This window comes from Panthera tigris, chromosome E3 (genome assembly GCF_018350195.1).
Source record: "Panthera tigris isolate Pti1 chromosome E3, P.tigris_Pti1_mat1.1, whole genome shotgun sequence".
Lineage (NCBI taxonomy): Eukaryota > Metazoa > Chordata > Mammalia > Carnivora > Felidae > Panthera > Panthera tigris.
Genome location: NC_056675.1, coordinates 24,646,056 through 24,669,133, shown reverse-complemented (window position 1 = coordinate 24,669,133; position 23,078 = coordinate 24,646,056). Strand labels below are relative to the sequence as shown.

Here is a 23,078-nt window from a genome sequence, read left to right as displayed (position 1 = left end):
GTGTTACTATGAGTGCTTGCCACTGAAAGTTCAGAAGTACTTGTGATGCTCTTCCTTGCTGCATTCCCTGGTTACTCTTTCTGATTCACTCACTGAAAGGATGCGACACCTCGTAGTACTGATGCAATGGACGCCACATCCTTCTCTCCCCTTAGCATATCTCAAAGTCTACTTTGGATTCTGAAAGACCTATGAGGCCGTGAAATGCTTAAAAATGGTTAAAATGGCAAATTTTATGTTATGTGTATTTTATCACAATTTCTGAAAAGTACATAGCCTTTTAGCCACCCTCTCTATAGTAGCAGATCACCCCAGGGAACACCTTATAAGGTAAATATTGTGATTTTTCTGATTTTACAGATGATAAGCAGCGATAGACTAATTATTTTGCTGAAAATTATATAGCTTGTGAGAGAGTTAGGATTTGACTCAAGGTACCAGAAGGAAGATGGTGGCGTAGGAGGACGCTGGGCTCACTGCATCCTGCTGATCACTTAGCTACACCTACACCTGCCTAAATAACCCAGAAAACCACCAGAAGACTGGCAGAATGGACTCTCCAGAGCCAAGTGTAGATGAGAGGCCCACGAAGACGGTAGGAAGGGTGGAGAGGCGGTGCACGCTACACGGACTGGCGGGAGGGAGCCAGGGTGGAGGGGTGGCCCACCAGCAAAGCAGAGCCCCTGATTCTGGCTGGCAAAAGCGGAGGGGCCAGACGGAGTGTGTTCTGACAGCAAGCAGGACTTAACATCTGGAAGGTTATAAGCTAACAGCTCTGCTTGGAGAATGGGAGGACTGGAGGACAATGGGAAGGAGAGTTGTTGAGCCATGGATGACAGAGCGCAGATTGGCGGGGAACAAAGGCGCTCACCAGCGCCTTCTCCCTCGCCCATCCCCCAGCCAAAATCCCAAAGGGAACCAGTTCCTGCCAGGGAACTTGCTTGCACCATGCAAACACCCAATGCTGTGCTTCTGCGGATATATCCCTCCAGCGGGTCTGACTCCCTCCCGTGCTGCAGGGCCCCTCCGAAGGATAAGCGAGCTGAGCCTGCCCCTCCCGCCCCCATGCACCTTGCCGATCCACCGCAGCTAATATGCCAGATCCCCGGAACCACAAGCATGTCAGTGTGCAAGTAGCCCAGACAGGCCATGCCACCCCACAATGAATCCCACCCCTAGGAGAGGGAAAGACCAGGTACACACCAGTCTGACTGTGGCCCCGCCCACCAACTCCAGTTATTCAAGACAGCACAGGGAAGTGCCCTGCAGGGCTGCACTACTCCAGGGACTATCCAAAATGACGAAATGGAAGAATTCCCCTCAAAAAAATGTCCAGGAAATAACGACAGCTAACGAACTGTTCAAAAAGGATTTAAACAATATAACAGAAAGTGAATTTAGAGTAATAGTCATAAAATTAGTCGCTGGGCTTGAAAACAGTATAAAGGACAGCAGAGAATCTATTGCTACAGAGATCAAGGGATTAGGGAACAGCCGGGAGGAGCTAAAAAATGCTATTAATGTGCTGCAAAATAAAATGGAGACAACCACAGCTCGGATTGAAGAGGCAGAGGAGAGAATAGGTGAACTGGAAGATAAAATCATGGAAAAAGAGGAAGCTGAGAAAAAGAGAAAAAAAAATCCAGGAGTATGAGGGAAAATTAGAGAACTAAGTGATGCACTAAAGAGAAATAATCTACGCATAATTGGTATTCCAGAGGAGGAAGAGAGAGGGAAAGGTGATGAAGGTGTACTTGAAGAAATCATAGCTGAGAACTTCCCTGATCTGGGGAAGGAAAAAGGCATTGAAATCCAAGAGGCACAGAGAACTCCCTTCAGACGTAACTTGGATCAATCTTCTGCACTACATATCATAGTGAAACTGGCAAAATACAAGGATAAAGAGAACATTCTCAAAGCAGCTAGAGATAAACGTGCTCTAACATATAAAGGGAGACCTATAAGACTCTGACCGATCTCTCTACTGAAACGTGACAGGCCAGAAAGGAATGGCAGGAGATCTTCAATATGATGAACAGAAAAAAATATGCAGCCAAGAATCCTTTATCCAGCAAGTCTGTCATTTAGAATAGAAGGAGAGATAAAGGTCTTCTCAAACAAACAAAAACTGAAGGAATTCGTCACCACTAAACCAGTCCTACAAGAGATCCTAAGGGGGATCCTGTGAGACAAAGTACCAGAGACATCACTACAAGCATGAAACCTACAGACATCACAATGACGCTAAACCCATATCTTTCTTTAATAACACTGAACATAAATGGACTAAATGTGCCAACCAAAAGACATAGGGTATCAGAATGGATAAAAAAACAAGACCCATCTATTTGCTGTCTACAAGAGACTCATTTTAGACCTGAGGACACCTTCAGATTGAAAGTGAGGGGATGGAGAACTATCTATCATGCTACTGGAAGTCAAAAGAAAGCTGGAGTAGACATGTTTACACCAGACAAACTAGACTTTAAATTAAAGGCTGTAACAAGAGATGAAGAAGGGCATTATATAATAATTACAGAGTCTATCCATCAGGAAGAGCAAACAATTATAAATGTCTATGTGCCGAATACGGGAGCCCCCAAATATATAAAACAATTCATCACAAACACAAACAACATTATTGATAAAAATGTGGTAATTGCAGGGGACTTTAATATTCCACTTAGAGCAAGGGACAGATCATCTAGACACAGGATCAATAAAGAAACAAGGGCCCTGAATGATACATTGGATCAGACGGACTTGACACATATATTTAGAATGTGTTTAGAACTCTGCATCCCAAAGCAACAGGATATACTTTCTTCTCAAGTGCATATGGAACCTTCTCCAAGATAGATCACATACTGGGTCACAAAACAGCCCTTCATAAGTATAAAAGACTTGACATCATACTATGCACACTTTCAGACCACAATGCTATGAAACTTCAAGTCAACCACAGGAAAAAGTCTGGAAAACCTCCAAAAGCATGGAGGTTAAAGAACACCCTACTAAAGAATGAGTGGGTCAACCAGGCAATTAGAGAAGACATTTAAAAATATATGCAAACAAATGAAAATGAAAAATGACAGTAAGGGCCTTGAACTAACTAAAAATTCTGACAAGTTATCTTTAGGAAACTATTCAACAGCAGTCAAAAGTACATGGCTAAGAATATGTGTATGTATATGTATATAGTATATGGTATATAGTATATATACTATGGGCTGCAGGACTGGTTCAACATTTGCAAATCAATCAACGTGATGCATCACATTAATAAAAGAAAAGATAAGAACCATATGATCCTGCCAATCGATGCAGAAAAGGCATTTGACAAAATTTAGCAACCTTTCTTTTTTTTTTTTTTAAATGTTTTTTTAATGTTTATTTATTTTTGAGACAGGGAGAGATAGAGCATGAACGGGAGAGGGTCAGAGAGAGAGGGAGACACAGAATCTGAAACAGGCTCCAGGCTCTGAGCTGTCAGCCCAGAGCCCGACGCGGGGCTCGAACTCACAGACCGCGAGATCATGACCTGAGCCGAAGTCGGACGCTTAACCGACTGAGCCACCCAGACGCCCCTAGCAACCTTTCTTAATAAAAACCCTCGAGAAAGTCTGGATAGAAGGAACATACTTAAAGATCATAAAAACCATTTATGAAAAGCCTACAGCTAATATCATCCTCAATGGGGAAAAACTGAGAGCTTTTTCCCTGAGATCAGGAACACGACAGAGATGTCCACTCTCACCGCTGTTGTTTAACATAGTGTTGGACATGCTAGCATCAGCAATCAGACAACAAAAGGAAATCAAAGGCATCAAAATTGGCAAAGATGAAGTCAAGCTTTCACTTTTTGCAGGTAACACGATATTATACATGGAAAATCCGATAGATTCCACCAAAAGTCTGCTAGAACTGAGACATGAATTCAGCAAAGTTGCAGAATACAAAATCAATGTACAGAAATCAGTTGCATTCTTATACACTAATAATGAAGGAACAGAAAGAGAAATAAAGAAACTGATCCCATTCACAATTGCACCAAGCAGCATAAAATACCTAGGAATAAATCTAACCAAAGATGTAAAAGATCTGTATGCTGAAAACTATAGAAAGCTTATGAAGGAAATTGAAGAAGATATAAAGAAATGGAAAAACATTCCATGCTCATGGATTGGAAGAATAAATATTGTCAAAATGTCAATACTACCCAAAGCTATCTACACATTCAATGCAGTCCCAATCAAAATTGCACCAGCATTCTTCTCAAAACTAGAACAAGCAATCCTAAAATTCATATGGAACCACAAAAGGCCCCGAATAGCCAAAGTAATTTTGAAGAAGAAGACCAAAGCAGGAGGCATCACAATCCCAGACTTTAGCCTCTACTACAAAGCTGTAATCATCAAGACAGCATGGTATGGGCACAAAAACAGACACATAGACCAATGGAATAGAATAGAAACCCCAGAACTAGACCCACAAACGTATGGCCAACTCATCTTTGACAGAGCAGGAAAGAATATCCAATGGAAGAAAGACAGTCTCTTTAACAAATGGTGCTGGGAGAACTGGGAACTGGACAGCAACATGAAGAAGATTGAAACTAGACCACTTTCTCACATCATTCACAAAAATACACTCAAAATGGATAAAGGACCTGAATGCGAGACAGGAAACCATCAAAACCCTAGAGGAGAAAGCAGGAAAAGACCTCTCTGACCTCAGCCGTAGCAATTTATTACTTGACACATCCCCAAAGGCAAGGGAATTAAAAGCAAAAATGAACTACTGGGACCTTATGAAGATAAAAAGCTTCTGCATAGCAAAGGAAACAACCAACAAAACTAAAAGGCAACCAACGGAATGGGAAAAGATATTTGCAAATGACATATCAGACAAAGGGCTAGTATCCAAAATCTATAAAGAGCTCACCAAACTCCATACCCGAAAAACAAATAACCCAGTGAAGAAATGGGCAGAAAACATGAATAGACACTTCTCTAAAGAAGACATCCGGATGGCCAACAGGCACATGAAAAGATGCTCAACGTCGCTCCTTATCAGGGAAATACAAATCAAAACCACACTCAGATATCACCTCACGCCAGTCAGAGTGGCTAAAATGAACAAATCAGGAGACTATAGATGCTGGCGAGGATGTGGAGAAACGGGAACCCTCTTGCACTGTTGGTGGGAATGCAAACTGGTGCAGCCGCTCTGGAAAACAGTGTGGAGGTTCCTCAAAAAATTAAAAATAGACCTACCCTATGACCCAGCAGTAGCCCTGCTAGGAATTTACACAAGGGACACTGATGCATAGGGGCACTTGTACCCCAATGTTTATAGCAGCACTCTCAACAATAGCCAAATTATGGAAAGAGCCTAAATGTCCATCAACTGATGAATGGATAAAGAAATTGAAGTTTATATACACAATGGAGTACTACGTGGCAATGAGAAAGAATGAAATATGGCCCTTTGTAGCAACATGGATGGAACTGGAGGGTGTGATGCTAAGTGAAATAAGCCATACAGAGAAAGACAGATACCATATGGTTTCACTCTTACGTGGATCCTGAGAAAGTTAACAGAAACCCATGGGGGAGGGGAAGGAAGAAAAAAAAGGTTAGAGTGGGAGAGAGCCAAAGCATAAGAGATTCTTAAAAAGTGAGAACAAACTGAGGGTTGATGGGGGGTGGGAGGGAGGGGAGGGTGGGTGATGGGTATTGAGGAGGGCACCTTTTGGGATGAGCACTGGGTGTTGTATGGAAACCAATTTGACAATAAACTTCATATATTGAAAAAAAAAATGAAACCTGGGAGCCAAAAAAAAAAAAAAATTGATATAAGGGATACTCTTTCATTAGAGTGTGGTGACTGGGAGTTAGGTGACTTGGTGTTTTTTTTTCAGACTGTGTTAATCAGTAGCTTTATGATCCTAAATACTCAGGGTTTCTTCTTTGTCAAGTTTCTTCTTCTGAAAACGAATGTTTGGACTAGGTGACCTTTTAGGTCCCTTACACTAAGATTCTGTGATATTAATTATTAGGACTTTAGCCGATTAAATCAGCTGAGGATAGGTGGTCAGAATTAGTGAAATTAGATCAGAATTAGTTCAGTGAAATTTAAAAGTGATATTTTTTTTTTTTTAATTTTTTTTTTCAGCGTTTTTAATTTTATTTTTGGGACAGAGAGAGACAGAGCATGAACGGGGGAGGGGCAGAGAGAGAGGGAGACACAGAACCGGAAACAGGCTCCAGGCTCCGAGCCATCAGCCCAGAGCCTGACGCGGGGCTCGAACTCACGGACCGCGAGATCGTGACCTGGCTGAAGTCGGATGCTTAACCGACTGCGCCACCCAGGCGCCCCTAAAAGTGATATATTTTTAAAAAATATTTATTTTGAGAGAGAGAGAGCGAGATTGAGCATGGGGGAGGGGCAGAGAGAGAGGGAGAGAGAGAGTCTGAAGCAGGCTTCGCTCTGTCATTGCAGAGCCCAAACGCAGGGCTCAAACTCATGAACCAGGAAATGGCACCTGGGCTTCAGGAATCAGATGCTTAACCAACTGAGCCACCCAGGTGCTCTCACTTTCTTAACTTTTTAAGTACATAATACAACATTGTTTATTATAGGCACATTGTGCAACACATTTCTAAAACTTTTCATGTTGCAAACCTGAAATGCTACCCATTAAACAATTCCTAATTTTCCTCTCCTTCCATCCCTTGCAAACCAAGATTCTACTTTCTATTTCTTTGTATCTACATCAGATTCCTAATGTAAATGGAATCACGCATTAGTTGTCTTTTTGTGCCTAGTGTCATCAGGATGCCTCTATGTTGTAGCATATGACAGAATTGCTCTTTTTTAAAGGCTGAATAGTATACTACATTTTGTTTATCCATTCATTGGTGGAGGGTTTCTTTCACCTCTTGGCTATTATGAATAATGCTGCAGTAAACATGAGTATGTAAATGGTCTCTTTGAAATCTTTCAATTCTTTTGGATATATGCTAAGAAGTGGGATTGCTGGATCATATGATTGTTATTTTAGTATTTTGAGAAACCTCTGTACTGTGCACCATTTTATATCCCTACCAACAGTGCACAAGGATTCCACTTTCTTTACATCCTCACTAACACTTGTTCTTTTCTGGGTTTTTTTTTTTTTGGTAGTGGCCAACCTAACAGTTGTGCAGTGGTATCTCATTTTGCTTTGGATATGCGTTTCCCTGATGATTAGTGAAATTGAATGCTTTTTCTGGTGTGTTTTGACCATCTGTGTTTTCTTTGGAAAAATGTCTATTCAAGTCCTTTGCCCATTTTTTTAATAGGCTTATTTTTGTTGTTGAGTTAGAGAAGTTCTTTATATTTTCTGGATATTAACCCTTTATCAGTTATATGGTTTGTGAATATTTCCTCCCGTTCCATAGATTGCTTTTTCACTGTTGATTGTTTCCTTCACTGTGCACAAGCTTTTCAGTTTGAAGTCATCTCATTTGTCTGTCTTCTGCTTTTGTCACCTGTGCTTTTGGTATCATATCCAGTAAATCACTGTCAAATCTAATGTCACAACGATTTTGCCGTATGTTTTCTTCGAGTTTTATAGCTTCAGGTATTATGTTTAGGTCTTTAATCTATTTTGATTTAACTTTTGTATATAGTATAAGATAAGGATCCAGCCTCATTATTTTGCATGTGGATATCCAGTTTATCCAGCACCATTTGTTTTGAAGAGTGTGTCCTCTCTCCTAGTGCCCTTGTTGAAGGTCATTTGACCAGATATGTGAGAATTTTACTTTGGCCTGTCTGTTATGTTGGTCTCTATGTCTGTATTTTTTTTTTATGTTTATTTATTTATTTGAGGGGAAGAATCCAAAGCAGGATCTGCAATGACAGTGGCCGATACAGGGCTTGATCCCACAAACCTGAATCAAAAGCAAGAGTTGGATGCTTAACTGACTGAGCCACCAGGTGCCCCTCTATGGTGTCTTTATGCTGCTACTGTACCATACTATTTTGATTACTGTAACTTTGCAATATATTTTGAAACCAGGAATTGTGAGGCCTCCAGCTCACAAGAGCAAGTGTTCTCTTTGCTGAAGATCATTTAGACTATTTGAGGTTCTTTGCAATTTCATATGGATTTTAAGATCGTTTTTCTGTTTCTGCAAAAGATGCCACTGGGGTTTTTAAAAAAGTTTTATTTAAATTCCAGTTAGTTAACATACAGTATAATATTAGTTTTGGGTGTACAGTTTGGTGATTCAACACTTTTAAACACACCTAGTGCTCATCACAAGTGCACTGGGATTTTGATAGAGATTGCATTGAATCTGTAGGTCATTCTAGGTAGTATGGCTATTTTAACAACAGTAAGTTTTCCAACCCAGGAACAAGGAATGTCTTTACATTTACTTATGTCATCTTTAATTTCTTTCAGCATTGTTTTTTAGCTTTCAGTCTTTAAGTCTTTCACATCCTCAGTTAAGTTTATTCCTCTGTATTTTATTCTTTATGATGCCATTGTAAGTGGGATTGTATCACTTCTTGTTTTGAGCTTTTACTTCTATTTGCATGTCTGGGATATCTGGTATTGAATTATGTCTGGCATCAAATTCTCATTTATTTTGGCTGATAAAATCACATAAAGCAACTGTACCATTTTCATGCAGTATTTTAGTTTTGGGAAGATGGTGATACAATTCTATGTTATTTATTATCTGTTTGTGTCCCAAGTCGCTACAGGTTTTAGGAAGTTGTTTTGTTCTTTGAGTTAAAAGCTTTGGATTACCCAAATTGCCTTGTTTGTTTGCCTGGCTGTTTCTTGGTATGCTGAACTTGACCATCTTTGCTTTCTCATATAGGGTACATCATGGAAGGGTTCCTGGCTCTTCAGCATGCCCTGGATATTGCCATCATGATGTACCATAACAGCAGATCTGCATATGTTTTGTTCAATGATTTCCTCATTTTTGTTAAGAGGTTTCCATCCCCTGCTTATTTTTATGATAGTTTTTTGTGGTTTTTTATAACTGTCTTCCCTTTGATAATTTTACTTATATTTTCTCTAACTGAACTTACCCTCCTCTGGACCATTGTTATGGAAAAGGAAAACAGATTAAAGGTAATGTCACTTTCTTTGTAGCATTTTGGGCCTGTGGAATACATTTGTATTCTGTACATTTGACATATTGCAAAATGTGAATATTGCATATTCATGTATGAATGGTGAATAGATGTGAATATATTATATTGAATATATGATACATTCAATTATATACTGAATATATATTCAATGGTGAATAGTTACATTGTGATAGCAGTATACAAATATAGACTGGGTGGAGTATACACTATGTCATTTATCAATTTTCTGATGTTCTGCTTTTATCTAAATTCTTGATTTGGCCTGTAGCTTTATTGACTAAATGACTATTTGACAAGAATGTTATGGAAGGAGGTCATATATTAAATGTCCTGAGTCTTCTTTGGAGTAAAATGGGCAACAAGGAAATAATCATATGAGCTCTTGAATTAGACTAATTGAAGATGCACCTCAATTCCAAGATTTGAGATGCTTTTCAATATTAAGTCAAATTAAGACTATTGGTTAAGAACAGTGGCTCTAAAGTCAGAGAGAAAGCTCTTGATTCATCCATCTATCCACTGATTGGTTCACTTATTTATTAGTTACCTACACTTTATCAGGGAGTTTCATAAACCTTGGCTTTAAATCTTGACTCTGCCAAGTATTAATCCTGTGATCACAGCCTATTTCTTCAGACGTAAATTGAAGATAATACCAAATTTCTAGGCTATCAGGGAGATTAAATGACATGTTATTTTAAGAATTATCTATCTAGGTCTATCTCTGACCTGTAGGAAACACTCAACAAATGGCAGTTAAAAAGGGAGGATGGAATTCCTAAAGGTTTAGTTGAGGAAATACTAATAAACTGAGCTACTTTTCTAATATGATAAGTACCTAGGGGTGTGGGCAAAGTTGTTCTTAAAGTACTGAGGGTGTGATTCTTGGTCTGAGCAATGGAGGACAACTGGAGTTCACTGGGGAGACAGCATGGGAGGATTGGCTTTGAGACTATCTGTATCCTAACCATGTTCCTATCAGTGCATTGTCAGAAGAAGGACTCTGGAAAGGAATGTGGAGGACAGCTTAGATTAAGGGTTGGCAAGCATTTTGTGGAAAGCACAAAAATAGTGAATGTTTTAGGCTTGTGGGCCACATGTATCTCTGTCGCTTTCTTTCTTTCTTTCTTTCTTTCTTTCTTTCTTTCTTTCTTTCTTTCTTTCTTTCTACCACCTAGAAATGTAAAAGCCATTCTTAGCTCACAGGACATACAAAAGTAGTCTGTGGGCTGGATTTGGCCAATAGGCTATAGTTTGCTGACACAGTTTGACTGTGACATCAAGACTGAAGGTGTGGAACCAGTTGTGAGGTAATTGTAACAGACCAGGAGAAAAGCAAGGAGGGCCTGATTCAAAGTGGTTTAGTATAAAGGAACAGAGAAGGAAGAGTTTAATAAATATTTGGGTGGTAGAAATCAATGGAAATGGGATATGTACAAAACTAACTTCATATTCTGGAAGTTTGCACACTCTTCTTTAAACGACTTTCTTTCCCATGCATCAGGTTGTTCTTAAGGTATTTTGATGTTGCTACTTATCAAGTTGTATTGGGGTGAGGAAATATGATGTATTTCCTGAAGTGACAATGATGCATGGGTTTAATGAAGACAGAATGGTATAAAGAGAAACATCATTCTTTTAAGGGGCAAGGGATTGTCTCTCCTCCTGGGTTGTCTAGATATGCTAATGAAATTATCCTCCCCCAAATCACCCAGGCTTGAAACTTCAATCTTATCAGTATAGTACAGTATGTTTAGTATTAAGAATGTTGCCATTTCCTGCCTCTATAACTATTAGGTAAGTTTCTTAACTTCTCTGTGCCTTGCCTGTAAAATGGTGGTAAAAATATTCCTACCACATTGGGTTGTGGCAATGATTAAAGAGATACTGGTTGTTAGTGAGTAGGAAATATTATGTAGCTGTCCATATTAGTTATCTGTTTTCTAAATCCTGTTTCTTTCTCACCATGTGTAGAAATGTCATTTTCCAGTGCAAACTCTTAGTGATTTTTCACCATCCAGCTATTTCAGAAATCCTCTCATTGGTTTCCCTAATTACCGTTTCTCCTTAATCTTACTTCACATTAAACCCTTTTCCCTCCACCCCAAATGGTTCATTTTGTACCATTCTTCATTTTGGCTAGAGGGTTTGAAAGGGAACCCTTTTGGGTTCATAGGGTCATAGGGTCATAGGGTAGTTCATAGGGTAGGTCATAGGGTAGGTCATAGGGTAGTTCTATCTTGTGTATGTGTGCTTCAAGAAATTCTTTCATAATTGAGTTTTTATTGGTTGTTCTGAGGATCAATATAGACAAATTCAATTTGTATAGAACTCTTAATGTATTACTGAAAATCTAAAAAATCATGTAGTTGTGATTCTTTTCCTTTTTAAAAAAATTTTTTTGATGTTTGTTTATTTTCGAGAGAGAGAGAGAAAGAGACAGAGTGTGAGTGAGGGAGGGGCAGAGAAAGAGGGAGACACGGAATCTGAAGCAGACCCCAGGCTCTGAGCTATCAGTGCAGAGCCCAATGTGGGGCTTGAACCCACGAACCATGAAATCATGACCTGAGCTGAAGTTGGACACTTAACTGACTGAGCCACCCAGCCGCCCCAGTTGTGATTCTTTTCTAAAAGTTATTCCAGTGACCTTCCAGCTTAAAATTTGGAGGCAAATTTTCCTTAACAGTATATCAAGTATCAATATCTTCAAATGTTGATATGCCATTAGAGCGTTAAATCTCATTAATTCACAATTTAGTATCATATACACCACATACTCAAATTTTCAATCTTTTACAGCACGTTAACAAAGTTACTAGGAAACTGGACTACCATGACAAAGATGCTACAGAATGCATCAGATTCTGACGGGGAGAGCCAAGATCAAGGGGTGGTTTTCTTTAGGAAACAATTCTACCAAAAACAACATGGGAATAGAAGTAATTTAAAATGTTCAAGACATATTAAATACACGACTGACTTCAAATTGCCATTTAGTATGCTTGGTATTATAGGATGTAAAAACTACCCCATCTATGGAATGTTAAGCTGACACCCAAGACAGTCAAACCCTCTCATATTCAATATCCCACTATTTTCTGGTTGTACAAAAAAATAACTAGCAAATGATTTCACTTCTTTAAAAAAAGCATTTACATTTAAAAAATGAGGTGAGGTGGGGTTCCCTCCTTCTTAAAATGTTTCTAGAGCTACTAAAAACTTGCATTTACAAAATAGTTGATAGCAATATTCCTCTGGATTGTACAAGGAGGGAGACAGAGAACACTGATAAGACATGGGATATGATATTAATCAGATTTGGCTTCCTTCTCTCCTGCTTCATCAGAGGCTGGGCTCTCCTCATTTTTAGTTTCTCCATTTTCTGCAGGTAAGGCTTCTTTTGTCTCTTGGTTAGCCACTTCAGCCTGATTTCTCTTTGCTTTGCCTTCCCCCTTTGTTTGCACTTTCTTGTCTGAAGATTTATCCTTTCCTGTCGCCTTTTTGGATTTCATTTCCAATTTTGCAGGAGCAGATTTAGCTGACAACCTCACTGCCCTTCCATTGGGCTCCTTCTTCTCCACCCCCTTGGTGGAGCTGACCTTCCTTTTGGGCATCGTGGGGGTGGGGCGAGTGCATGCTGGGTGCCTGCAGGCTGCTGGACTCCGAGAGCCTTCCCGAAGTTGGGCTGCCTGTCCACATCTGCTCCTCCCACTGCCAGAGCTGCTGTGACGCACTGGGTAGTTCTATCTTTAACTTTCTGAGAAATGTCCACACTGTTTTGCAGTGTAGCTGTACCCGTCTGCATTCCTACCAACAGTGTAAGAGCATTCCCCTTTCTCCACATCCTGTCCAACATCTGTTGTTTCCTCTGTTGTTAATTTTAGCCATTCTGACAGGTGTGTGGTGGTATCTCATTGTAGTTTTGATTTGCATTTCTCTGATGTTGAGTGAGATTGAGCATTTTTTCATGTGTCTGTTAGCCATCTGGATGTCTTTGGAGAAGTGTCTCTTCATGTCTTCTGCCCATTTCTTAACTCAATTATTTTTTAGGTGTTGAGTTTGATAAGTTCATTATATATTTTGTATACTAACTCTTTATCTGATATATCATTTGCACATATCTTCTCCCGTTCCCTTGGTTGCCTTTTAGTTTTGCTGATTGTTTCCTTTGCTGTGCAGAAGCTTTTTGTCTTGATGAGCTCCCAATAGTTCATGTTTGCTTTTGTTTTTTTTTTTTTTGCCTCCAGTGACATGTCTAGTAAGAAGTTGGTGTAGCAGAGGTCAAAGAGGTTGCTGCCTATTTTCTCCTCTAGGATTTTGATGGTTTCCTGTCTGACATTTAGGTCTTTCACACATTTTGAATTTATTTTTGTGTGTGGTATAAGAAAGTGGTCCAGTTTCATTCTTCTGCATGTCTCCATCCAGATTTCCTAACACCATTTGTTGTTTTTTTTCCATTTTTCTTTCTTGCTTTGTTGAAGATGAGTTGACCATATAGTTGTGAGTTCTCTTCTGGATCCTCCATTCTGTCCTATTGATCTGTCTGTTTTTGTTCCAGTACCATACTGTCTTGATGATTACAGCTTTCTAACACAGCTTGAAGTCTAGTCCAGAATTGTGATGCCTCCAGCTTTGCTTTTCTTTTTCAACATCACTATAGCTATTTGGTGTCTTTTTTGGTTCCATACAAATTTTAGAATTGTTTGTTCCAGCTCTGTGAAAAATTTGATGTTATTTTGATAGGGATTGATTGAATGTGTGGATTCCTTTGGATAATACTGACATTTTAACAATATTTGCTCTCCCAATTCATGAGTATGGGATGTTTTTCCATTTCTTTTGTCTTCTTCAATTTCTTTCATAAGTGTGCTATAGTTTTCAGAGTATAGATCTTTTATCTTTTTGGCTAGGTATTCTATGTGGAAAACCCTAAAGACTCCACCAAAAAATTACTAGAACTGATACATGAATTCAGCAAAGTCTCAGGATGTAAAATCAATGTGCAGAAATCTGTTGATTTTTGTACAACAATAATAAAGCAGCAGAAAGAAAAATAAAAAAATTGATCCCATTTATAATTCCACCCAAAACCATAGAATACCTAGGAATAAATCTAACCAATGAGTTCAGTCTTTTAAAGTTTTGATGACACTAGCTTTGTGGGCTTGACTACAGTCAATTTTATTTTATTTTATTTTTTTAATGTTTTATTTTATTTTTGAGAGACAGAGAGAGACAGAGCATGAGTGGGGGAGGAGCAGAGAGAGAGGGAGACACAGAATCCAAAGCAGTCTCCAGGCTCTGAGTGTCAGCACAGAGCCTGATGTGGAGCTCGAACCTACAAGCCATGAGATCATGACCTGAGCTGAAGTTGGACACCCAACCAACTGAGCCACCCAGATGCCCAACTACGGTCAATTTTAACAAATGTTCTCCATTCACATTTGCACTGAAAAACAACGTGTACTGTGTGCTCAATGGGTGCAATTTTCTGGGCACGTTACAACAACTTTGTTAGTAATGTTGTTCATATCTTTTTTAAAAAGTTTATTATTATTATTCTTTTAAATAATCTCTACACCCATTGTGGGACTTGAACTCACAACTGGAGATCAAAAATCACATGCTGTAGTGACTGAGCCCATCAGGTGCTCTATGTTGTTCATATCTTTAACATGTGTTTTTATGTCATTTGTATCAGTTATGGAGGGAAGTGTGTTAAAAATCTCTGTCTATGATTATTGATTATTAGGTGGTCATTGTTGATGATCGATTGTTATTAGAGCATTTTTTAAAGTAATAGCTGCTTTAAAGTCTTTATTATTAGATAATTCTATTACCTATGTCATCTTGATTTGGCATCTGGGGATTTTCTTTTTTTCTTTTCTTTTCTTTTTTTTTTCGAGTTTACATTTTCCTAATCTTGGTTTACTGAGTAGTTTGGGGTTGTATCGTGAATATTTTGAATATTATGTTATGAATCCCTTTTTCCGTTGATAATTTGCCATTTTAGTATGTAGTCAATCTCTTTATATTTAGAATACACATTCCTACAAATGGCAAGACCTCATTGTTTATTATGGCTGAGTAATGCCACATCTTCCTTATCCATTCATCTATTGATAGACATGTGGGTTGCTAACATATTTTGGCTATTACAAGTAATACAAGTAATGCTTCAATAAACTTAGGAATGCATATATCTTTTCCAGTTAGTGTTTTCACTTTTGGGGGGTAAATATCCAGTAGTGGAATTACTAGATCATATCAGATGGTAATTCTGTTTTTATTTTTTTGAGGAAACTCCATACTGCTTTCCACAGTGGCTACACAAATTTGCATTCCCACCAACAGTGCAAGAGGGTTCCTTTTTCTTCACATCCTCACCAACTCTTATTATTTCTTATCTTTTTGGTTCTAGCCATTCTGACAGGTGTAAGGTTGATAATCTCATTGTGGTTTTTATTTGCATTTCTCTGATGATTAGTGATGTTGAACATATTTTCATGTGTGTGTTGACTATCTGTATGTCTTCTTTGGGAAAATGTCTATTTAGGGCCTTTATTTTTAAATTGGATTATTTTATTTTTTGGCTGTTGTTTAAATTCTTAATATATTTTGTGATATTAGCCCCTTATAAGATATATCATTTACAAATATCTTCTCCCATTCAGTAGGTTGTCTTAGTTTTTTATTTCCTTTGCTGTGTGGAAGCTTTTTTTTTTTTTTATGTAGTCCTAATAGTTTATTTTTCCTTTTGTTCTCTTGCCTCAGAAACATATCTAGAAAAATGTTGCTATGGCCCATGTCAAAGAGGTTACTGCCTGTGTTCTCTAGGGTGTTGATGGTTTCCTGTCTCACATTTAGGCCTTTGATTTATTTTGAATTTATTTTTGTGTTTGTTATAAGAAAGTTGTGCAGTTTCATTCTTTTACATGTTGCTGTCCAGTTTTCCCAACACCGTTTGTTGAAGAGACTTTTTTGCATATCCTTTCCTCCTTTGTAGAAGATTAATTGACCATATAGTTGGGGGTTCTTTTCTGGATTTTCCATTCTGTTCCATTGATGTAGGTGTTTGTTTTTGTGCCAAAACCATACCATTTTGATCACTAAGGCTTTGTAGTATAACTTGAAGTCTGGAGTTGTGATAACTCCAGTTTTTTTCTTTTACAAGATTACTTTGGCTTTTCGGTGTCTTTTGTGGTTCCATATAAATTCTAGGATTGTTTGTTCTAATTCTGTGAAAAATGCTGTTGGTATTTTGATAGAGATTGCATTAAATGTAGAGATTGCTTTGGTAGTATGGGTATTTTAACATTTGTTCTTCTAATTGGTGAACATCGAATATCTTTCCATTTGTGTCATGTTCAGTTTCTTTCATTGATATTTTATAGTTTTCAGAGTACAGGTCTGTTATTTCTTGAGTTAAGTTTATTCCCAGGTATTTTATTGTTTTTGGTGCAACTGCAAATGGGACTATTTTCTTAATTTCTTTTTCTGGTGCTTCATAATTAGTGTATAGAAATTTGACAAATTTCTGTATATTAATTTTGTATCATGTGACTTTACTATTCCTGTGTTTTTTAATTATTTCTTTTTTTTAAAAATTTTTAAATGTTTATTTTTGAAAGAGAGAGAGCATGCAGGGGACCCACAGAGAGAAAGGGAGACACAGAATCCAAAGCAGGCTCCAGACTCTGAGCTGTCAGCACAGAGCCCGATGTGGGGCTCGAACCCACAAACCTTGAGATCATGACCTGCGCTGAAGTTGGACGCTTAACCAACTGAGCCACCCAGGCATCCTGTTGATATAGTATTTTTTATCATTCACTTGAACTTACTGTGTTGTCTTATTGGCCATAAGTATTAGTTGTGTTGATTTCATGGTTGCTTTAGGGTTTATAGCATGCATGTTTGCCATTTTGTCATACATTTTACTTCTTTACAATTTATTGGTATTATTTTGCTTTTAAAAGTAAATTACAGTCCTTTTTTTAAATGTTTTTATTTATTTTTGAGAGATAGAGACAGAGCACGAGCTCAGAGGGACAGAGAGAGTGGGAGACACAGAATCTGAAGCAGGCTCCAGGCTCTGAGCTGTCAGGATGCTCAACTGACTGAGTCACCCATGTTCCCCAAAGTAAATTACATTTCTAAAGAGATTTAAATAATAAGAAAAAAAGTTTTATATTTTTCCAACGTACTTCTCACTTTTTGTTCTCTTTATTCCTTGTGTAGATACAGATCCAACTTACATCATTTTCCTTCTACCTGAATGTTTTTCTTTAACATTATTTGTAGTGCTGTTCTGTTGATTTTATTCTTTCAGCTTTTACATATTTGGCAAGGTCTTTATTTTGCTTTTCTTTTGAAAGGTATTTATGTTGTGTTGAATTTTTTTTAATGTTTACTTATCTTAGAGAAAATGAGAGAGAGAATGAGAATATGAGCATGAGCAGGGGAGGGTCAGAGGGAAAGGGAGGCACAGAATTCAAAGCAGGCTCCAGGGTCTGAGCTGTCAGCACAGAGCCTGATGTGGGACTCCAACTCACGAACTACGAGATCATGAGCTGAGCTGAAGTTAGATGCTTAACCAACTGAGCCACCCAGGTGCCCTAAGAATTCTAAAGTAAGAAGTTTTTCTTTTAACATTTAAATATCTGTTCCATTATTATGTGGCTTCCCATGTTTCTAGTTAGATGGGCTTTCCCCCACTCTGTACATAATGTGTCATTTTTGGAGGCTGGTTTAAAGATTTCCTGGTTTGAGCAATTTGACTCTGATATGCTTTGGTATAGTTTTCTTCATGTTTCTTGTGCTTGGATTTCATGGATCTTCTTGTATCTGTGGTTTTATGGTTGGTCAGAATTTTGAAAAAAATTTGGCCTTTATATTTTGACATGTCTCTTATGCCCTCTGTCTCCCTCCACTCTCTCAGGGACCTCCATTAGGCTACCTGAATTTGTCTTATTGATACTTTATTCATTTTTTTTCAGGCCTTTTGTGTTTTATTTTGGTCCATCTATAGTACTATGTCTTCAAGTTCATTAATATTTTCTGCAATATCTAATCTGATGTTAATCCAATCTAGTGTATTTTTTGTCTCAGATACTTTATATTTTCCATGTGTCTGCTGAACATGTACCATTTTCCTCTAGCTTACTGAGTAGATGGAATGCATTTATAATAAGCTTTAATGTCCTGTCCATTGGTTCTGTAATTACACATTTGTGTGTCAGTTTTGATGATTGACTTTTCTTCTCGCTATGAGTTATGTGTCTCCTTCTTTGCATACCTCATATATTATATATTTACTACTATGTAATAATATTACACACAACTTAGTAGCTTATAATACCACACATTTATTACACACAACTTAGTAGCTTATAATACCACACATTTATTAGTTCACACTTTCTGTGTGTTGGATTCAGGCATGGCTTAGCTGAGTTTTCTGCAAGGCTGCAATCATGATGTTATCCAGGGTTGTGGTCTCATCTGAGTCTCAAATAGGGGAAGAATGTCTTCTAAACTCTTGTAGTTTTTGGCATATTTCAGTTTGTTATGGTTGTTGAGCTGAGTAGTTTCTTTCTTTTTTTAATGTTTATTTATCTATTTTGAGAGAGTACACATGCACATGTGAGAGTGGGAGAGGGGCAGAGAGAGAGAGGGAGTGAGAGAATTCCAAGCAGGCTTCATGCCGTCAGCACAGAGCCAGATGTGGGGTTTGGTCTCACAAATCATGAGCTCATGACCTAAGCCAAAATCAAGAGTTGGATGCTCAACCAACTGAGCCACCCAGACGCCCCAATTTAGTTTCTTTCTCACTGTTGGTCAGAGGCTGCCCTCAGCCACTTGCCTTATGGAACTTCTAAAATGGCCTTACAACATCATCAAATTGAATAAGAGGAGAGAACCTCAGAGTGAGACCAATGCCATGATCAATGTAACATAATCACAGAAGTGACATTTCATCACCATCCCTACATTACTGGTTAAAATGAGTTACATGACCCAGCCACACTCAATGGGAAGGAACCACACAGGACTGTGAACACCAGAAGGCAGAGATGATAGGGATCACCTTAGAGACTGTCAATCACATCTAGTAATTTTTTATTGAATGCCAGGCATTGTGGATTTTAATTTGTTGGGTCTTGGGTATTTCTGTATTCCTGTATTCCTCAGTTTTATTTTGAAAACATGTCAGATAATCTGGAAACAGTATTATCCTTTGGGGTCTTGCTTTTTAATTTTTGTTAAGTGTGACCAGAGTGGCATTTATTCTAAGACAGTAGTTCTCAACTGGAGGCAGTTTTCCTCCTGTAGGATATTTGGTAATGTCCGGGGATAGTTATACACCTGGAAATAGTCATTGCTCCTGACACCTTGTAGGTAGTTTAGGGTCACTGTTAAATATCCTATAATGAATGAGATTTTTTTAAATTAGGGATTAAAAATGAATCCAAAATGTAAATAGTGCTGAAAGTGAGAAATCCTGTTATATATGAAGCACTTAGGATACTGCTTTGCATTGAGTATGTTCTCACTAGTGCTGAGGTTGGGAACCCAAGTCTAGGGCTAAATTTGGCCCCCTCTTAATACAAAATCCTTGTAAATATTCTACCTATGACCTATAATTATATGGTTTTCAATTACATAGTTTTAAACTCTGAATGGTGGGACAGGAACTATTCGTAGCCATCTGTGAGCTGTAGGTATTTGTCCTAATCCTTAAAAGTTGTTCTTTTCATGGCCTTGACCCCATTCTTCACACATATGTGCTGACAAGTACTAACCTGAAGACTCTGGGAGTACCTTTCAAAGATCCCTGGAGCACTCCCTCTATGATTATCTCTCTGCTTTTATTTAACACTGCAAACTCCAGCCACCTTGTCCTCCATGGATTCCCAGCTGTCTTCTGCTCTCAGGAACATTGCTGGGCTCTCACTCCAGTTAGCTAGGCAACTAATTAGCAACTTGCTAAGTGAGTGCTTGATCACAGGGCTCATCTTTTTTGTTTTCCTCTTCTCTTAGGGATTATTGGCCTTTATTTATTGCCTGGTCTCCCATGTCTTAAAAATCCATTTGTCACTGTGTTTCTTTCCTTTAAAAAATTTTATTTTTTAGTTGAGATATAATTGACATATAAAGCATATGTTTTAGGTTATATTATACATATATATACATATATATACATAATAATTTGATATACATATCTGTGTATTGCAAAATGATTGTAATAAGTTTAGTTAACATCCATCACTATACATAGTTAAAATTTGTGTATGTATGTGTGTAAGGAGAACTTTTAAGGTCTACTCTCTTAGCAGCTTTCAAATACACGTATTGTATTGTTAACTCTAATTATCATGATGTACATTATATCCCCAGGATTTATTTATCTTATAACTGGAAATGTTTACCTTTTGAGCACCTTCCCCTACCTCTGCCTGTAGTAACTGCCAATCTGTTTTGTGTATCTTTGAGTTGGGTTTTTATTGCTATTGTTTTTTTTAGATTTTGCATGTAAGTGATATCCTAAAGTGTCTGACTTATTTCTCTAAGTGGAGCATCCTCAAGGTCCATCCCTGTTGTTACAGATCACAAAATTTCTTTCCTTTTTATGGCTGAATAATATTCCATGTGTCTTTTTTCCATATATGTCTGTTTGACTTATTTCCCTGACTATAACCCTGAAGCCACATTTGTATTATTGCACATGGTAGGATTCCTTCTTTTTTATGGCTGAGTAATATTCATTGTACATATGTCTTTTTTTTTTTTTAAGTTGTTTCTAGTTAGAGAGTACATTTGGTCCCATTTGCCCCATCTCAGCCAGAAGGTGAAGCCTTCCATTTCTCTTAATTTTTGTTTTGTATTAGAAATTTTGCATGAAAGAACTATGGAGACCGTGCCCTCTTATTTAAGACAGAGTTACCTTGCATCTTGGCTGGGTTGCTGCCTTAGCTTCATTCATCACTCATTGAAGATATAGGCACAGAGTTCCATGTGGTTTTCTTTTAAAATATCAATGTCTATTACACAAATAATGCAGGTTAAAAAAAAAAAAAAAGACAAGGAAAACATGCCTGGGCCCCTGACCCAGAAATCTTTCAGGAAGTTAGTCTATGTTTGTCTTTTTCTTTATCTCTACAAGTGTTTGCATGTGGACATCACACATCTCTACATGCAAGTTTGGCCTCTTGGGAGTTTTAGTGTCCTTTGTAGGTTACTTAAGTTCATTGTAAACTTTCTCTTTGATTTTTCATTGAAATTTGCTTTAAAAGACTGAGTTTGTCACTGATCCTTAGTAAATCTGTTATTTCATGGTTTTGCAGTCTTTTTTTTTTTTTTTTTTTTTTTTTTTTTTTTTTTTTGTAGCCTTCATACCCAGCACAGAGCAGGACTGAACTCGCAATCCTGAGATCAAGACCTGAGCTAAGAAGAGTTGGACACTTAGCCGACTGAGCCACCCAAGTGCCCAGGTTCTGCAGACTTTAAATTAACACTTTATTTCCTTATTTGGTTCCTTTGCATAATAAAATGTACCTGAATCCATCTGTAAGGATATCGGAAGCAATCAAATAACCAGGTACCCTCACATTTATTTGTTTATTCAACACACAATTTTAAGCACTTCCTTTGTGCTAGACAGAGGACACTAAAGTCACAGAATTTAATATTGAAGTATAATAATTGAAATATAATACTTTAATAATAAAACATCTACTTTGAAAAGCTTCTGGAAACTAGCACCACTAATTTGACTTTTTTTATTATCCTTTTAAATTAAAATGATTTTGTAACTTTTTTTAAGTTTTTATTTTAAGTCTCGTTAGTTAACATACAGGGTAATATTAGTTTCAAATGTACAATATAGTAATCCAACACTTCTGTACACCACCCAGTGCTAATAATGGTAAGTGCACTCCTTAAGCCCCATCACTCACCCCTCTGAAATCATCATTTTGTTCTCTATAAAAGAGTCTGTTTCTTGATTTGTCTCTCTCTCTCTCATTTTTTTCCCATCGTTTATTTGTTTCGTTTCTTAAATTCCACATATGAGTGAAATCATATGGTATTTGTCTTTCTCTGACTTACTTCACTTAGCATTTTACTCTATAGCTCCATCTATATCATTCTTTTTTATGGCTGAGTACTGTTCCATTGTTTCCGTTGTATATATTTATACCACATCTTCTTTATCCATTCATTATCAGTCAGTGGACATTTGGGCTATTTCTATAATGTGGCTATTGTAGATAATACTGCCCTAAACATCAGGTGCATGTATCCCTTTGAATTAGTATTTTTGTATTCTTTGGGTAAATGCTGGATCATAGGGTAGTTAGTTCTATTTTTCACTTTTTGAGGAACCTCCATACTGTTTTCCACAGTGGCTGCACCAGTTTGCATTCTCACCAACAGTGCATGCGGGTTGTTTTTTATCCACATCCTTGCTAACACCTTTTGTTTCTTGTGTTTTTGATTTTGGCCATTCTGACATGTGTGAGGGGATACCTCACTGTAGTTTTGATTTGTGTTTCTCTGAGGATAAGTGATGATGAGCATCTTTTTGTGTGTCTGTTGGCCATCTGAATGTCTTCTTTGGAGAAATGTCTGTTCATGTCTTGTGCCCAGTTTTTAATTGGACTATTTGTTTTTTGGGTGTTGAATTTTACAGGTTCTTTATATATTTTGCATATATGATATAGTTCATAAATCTCACTATTAAAACTCTGTGAATTTGCCCATTATATTATTTGGATCTTAACATTTACAGATGAGGACTTTGAGGCACAGAGAGGTCAAGTTTTCTCAAGGTTATATTGCTGGTAGGTGGCAGAGTGAGGATCCAAACCCAGGGAGTCTTGTCTCCAATCCGTGCTTGTACCAGGGAAAAATGGCCT

General features: G+C 37.8%; 2 protein-coding genes across 5 annotated transcripts in view; one reads left to right on the top strand and one right to left on the bottom strand.

Moving 5' to 3' along the window:
• Positions 1-23,078, top strand: part of LOC122234585 (phospholipid-transporting ATPase ABCA3-like) — a 106,521-nt gene that overhangs the window by 22,736 nt on the left and 60,707 nt on the right. Inside the window, exon 1 of one of the 4 annotated variants that reach the window (XM_042971564.1) lies at positions 21,677-21,760. The exons of the other annotated variants lie outside the window; for them this stretch is intronic. The gene's annotated coding sequence lies outside the window, so the exon portion shown is untranslated. Of the gene's footprint in view, positions 1-21,676; positions 21,761-23,078 lie in introns of those variants that run through there. 4 annotated transcript variants of the gene reach the window in all.
• LOC102963198 (non-histone chromosomal protein HMG-14-like) lies at positions 12,471-12,776 on the bottom strand. Its single transcript, XM_042971566.1, has one exon. The coding sequence runs from the start codon at positions 12,774-12,776 to the stop codon at positions 12,471-12,473; it is 306 nt and encodes a 101-aa protein (XP_042827500.1).

What these genes read in the sequence shown, in the direction of transcription:
- LOC102963198 (XM_042971566.1), bottom strand. Translation starts at nt 12,776, where the DNA reads ATGCCCAAAAGGAAGGTCAGCTCCACCAAGGGGGTGGAGAAGAAGGAG.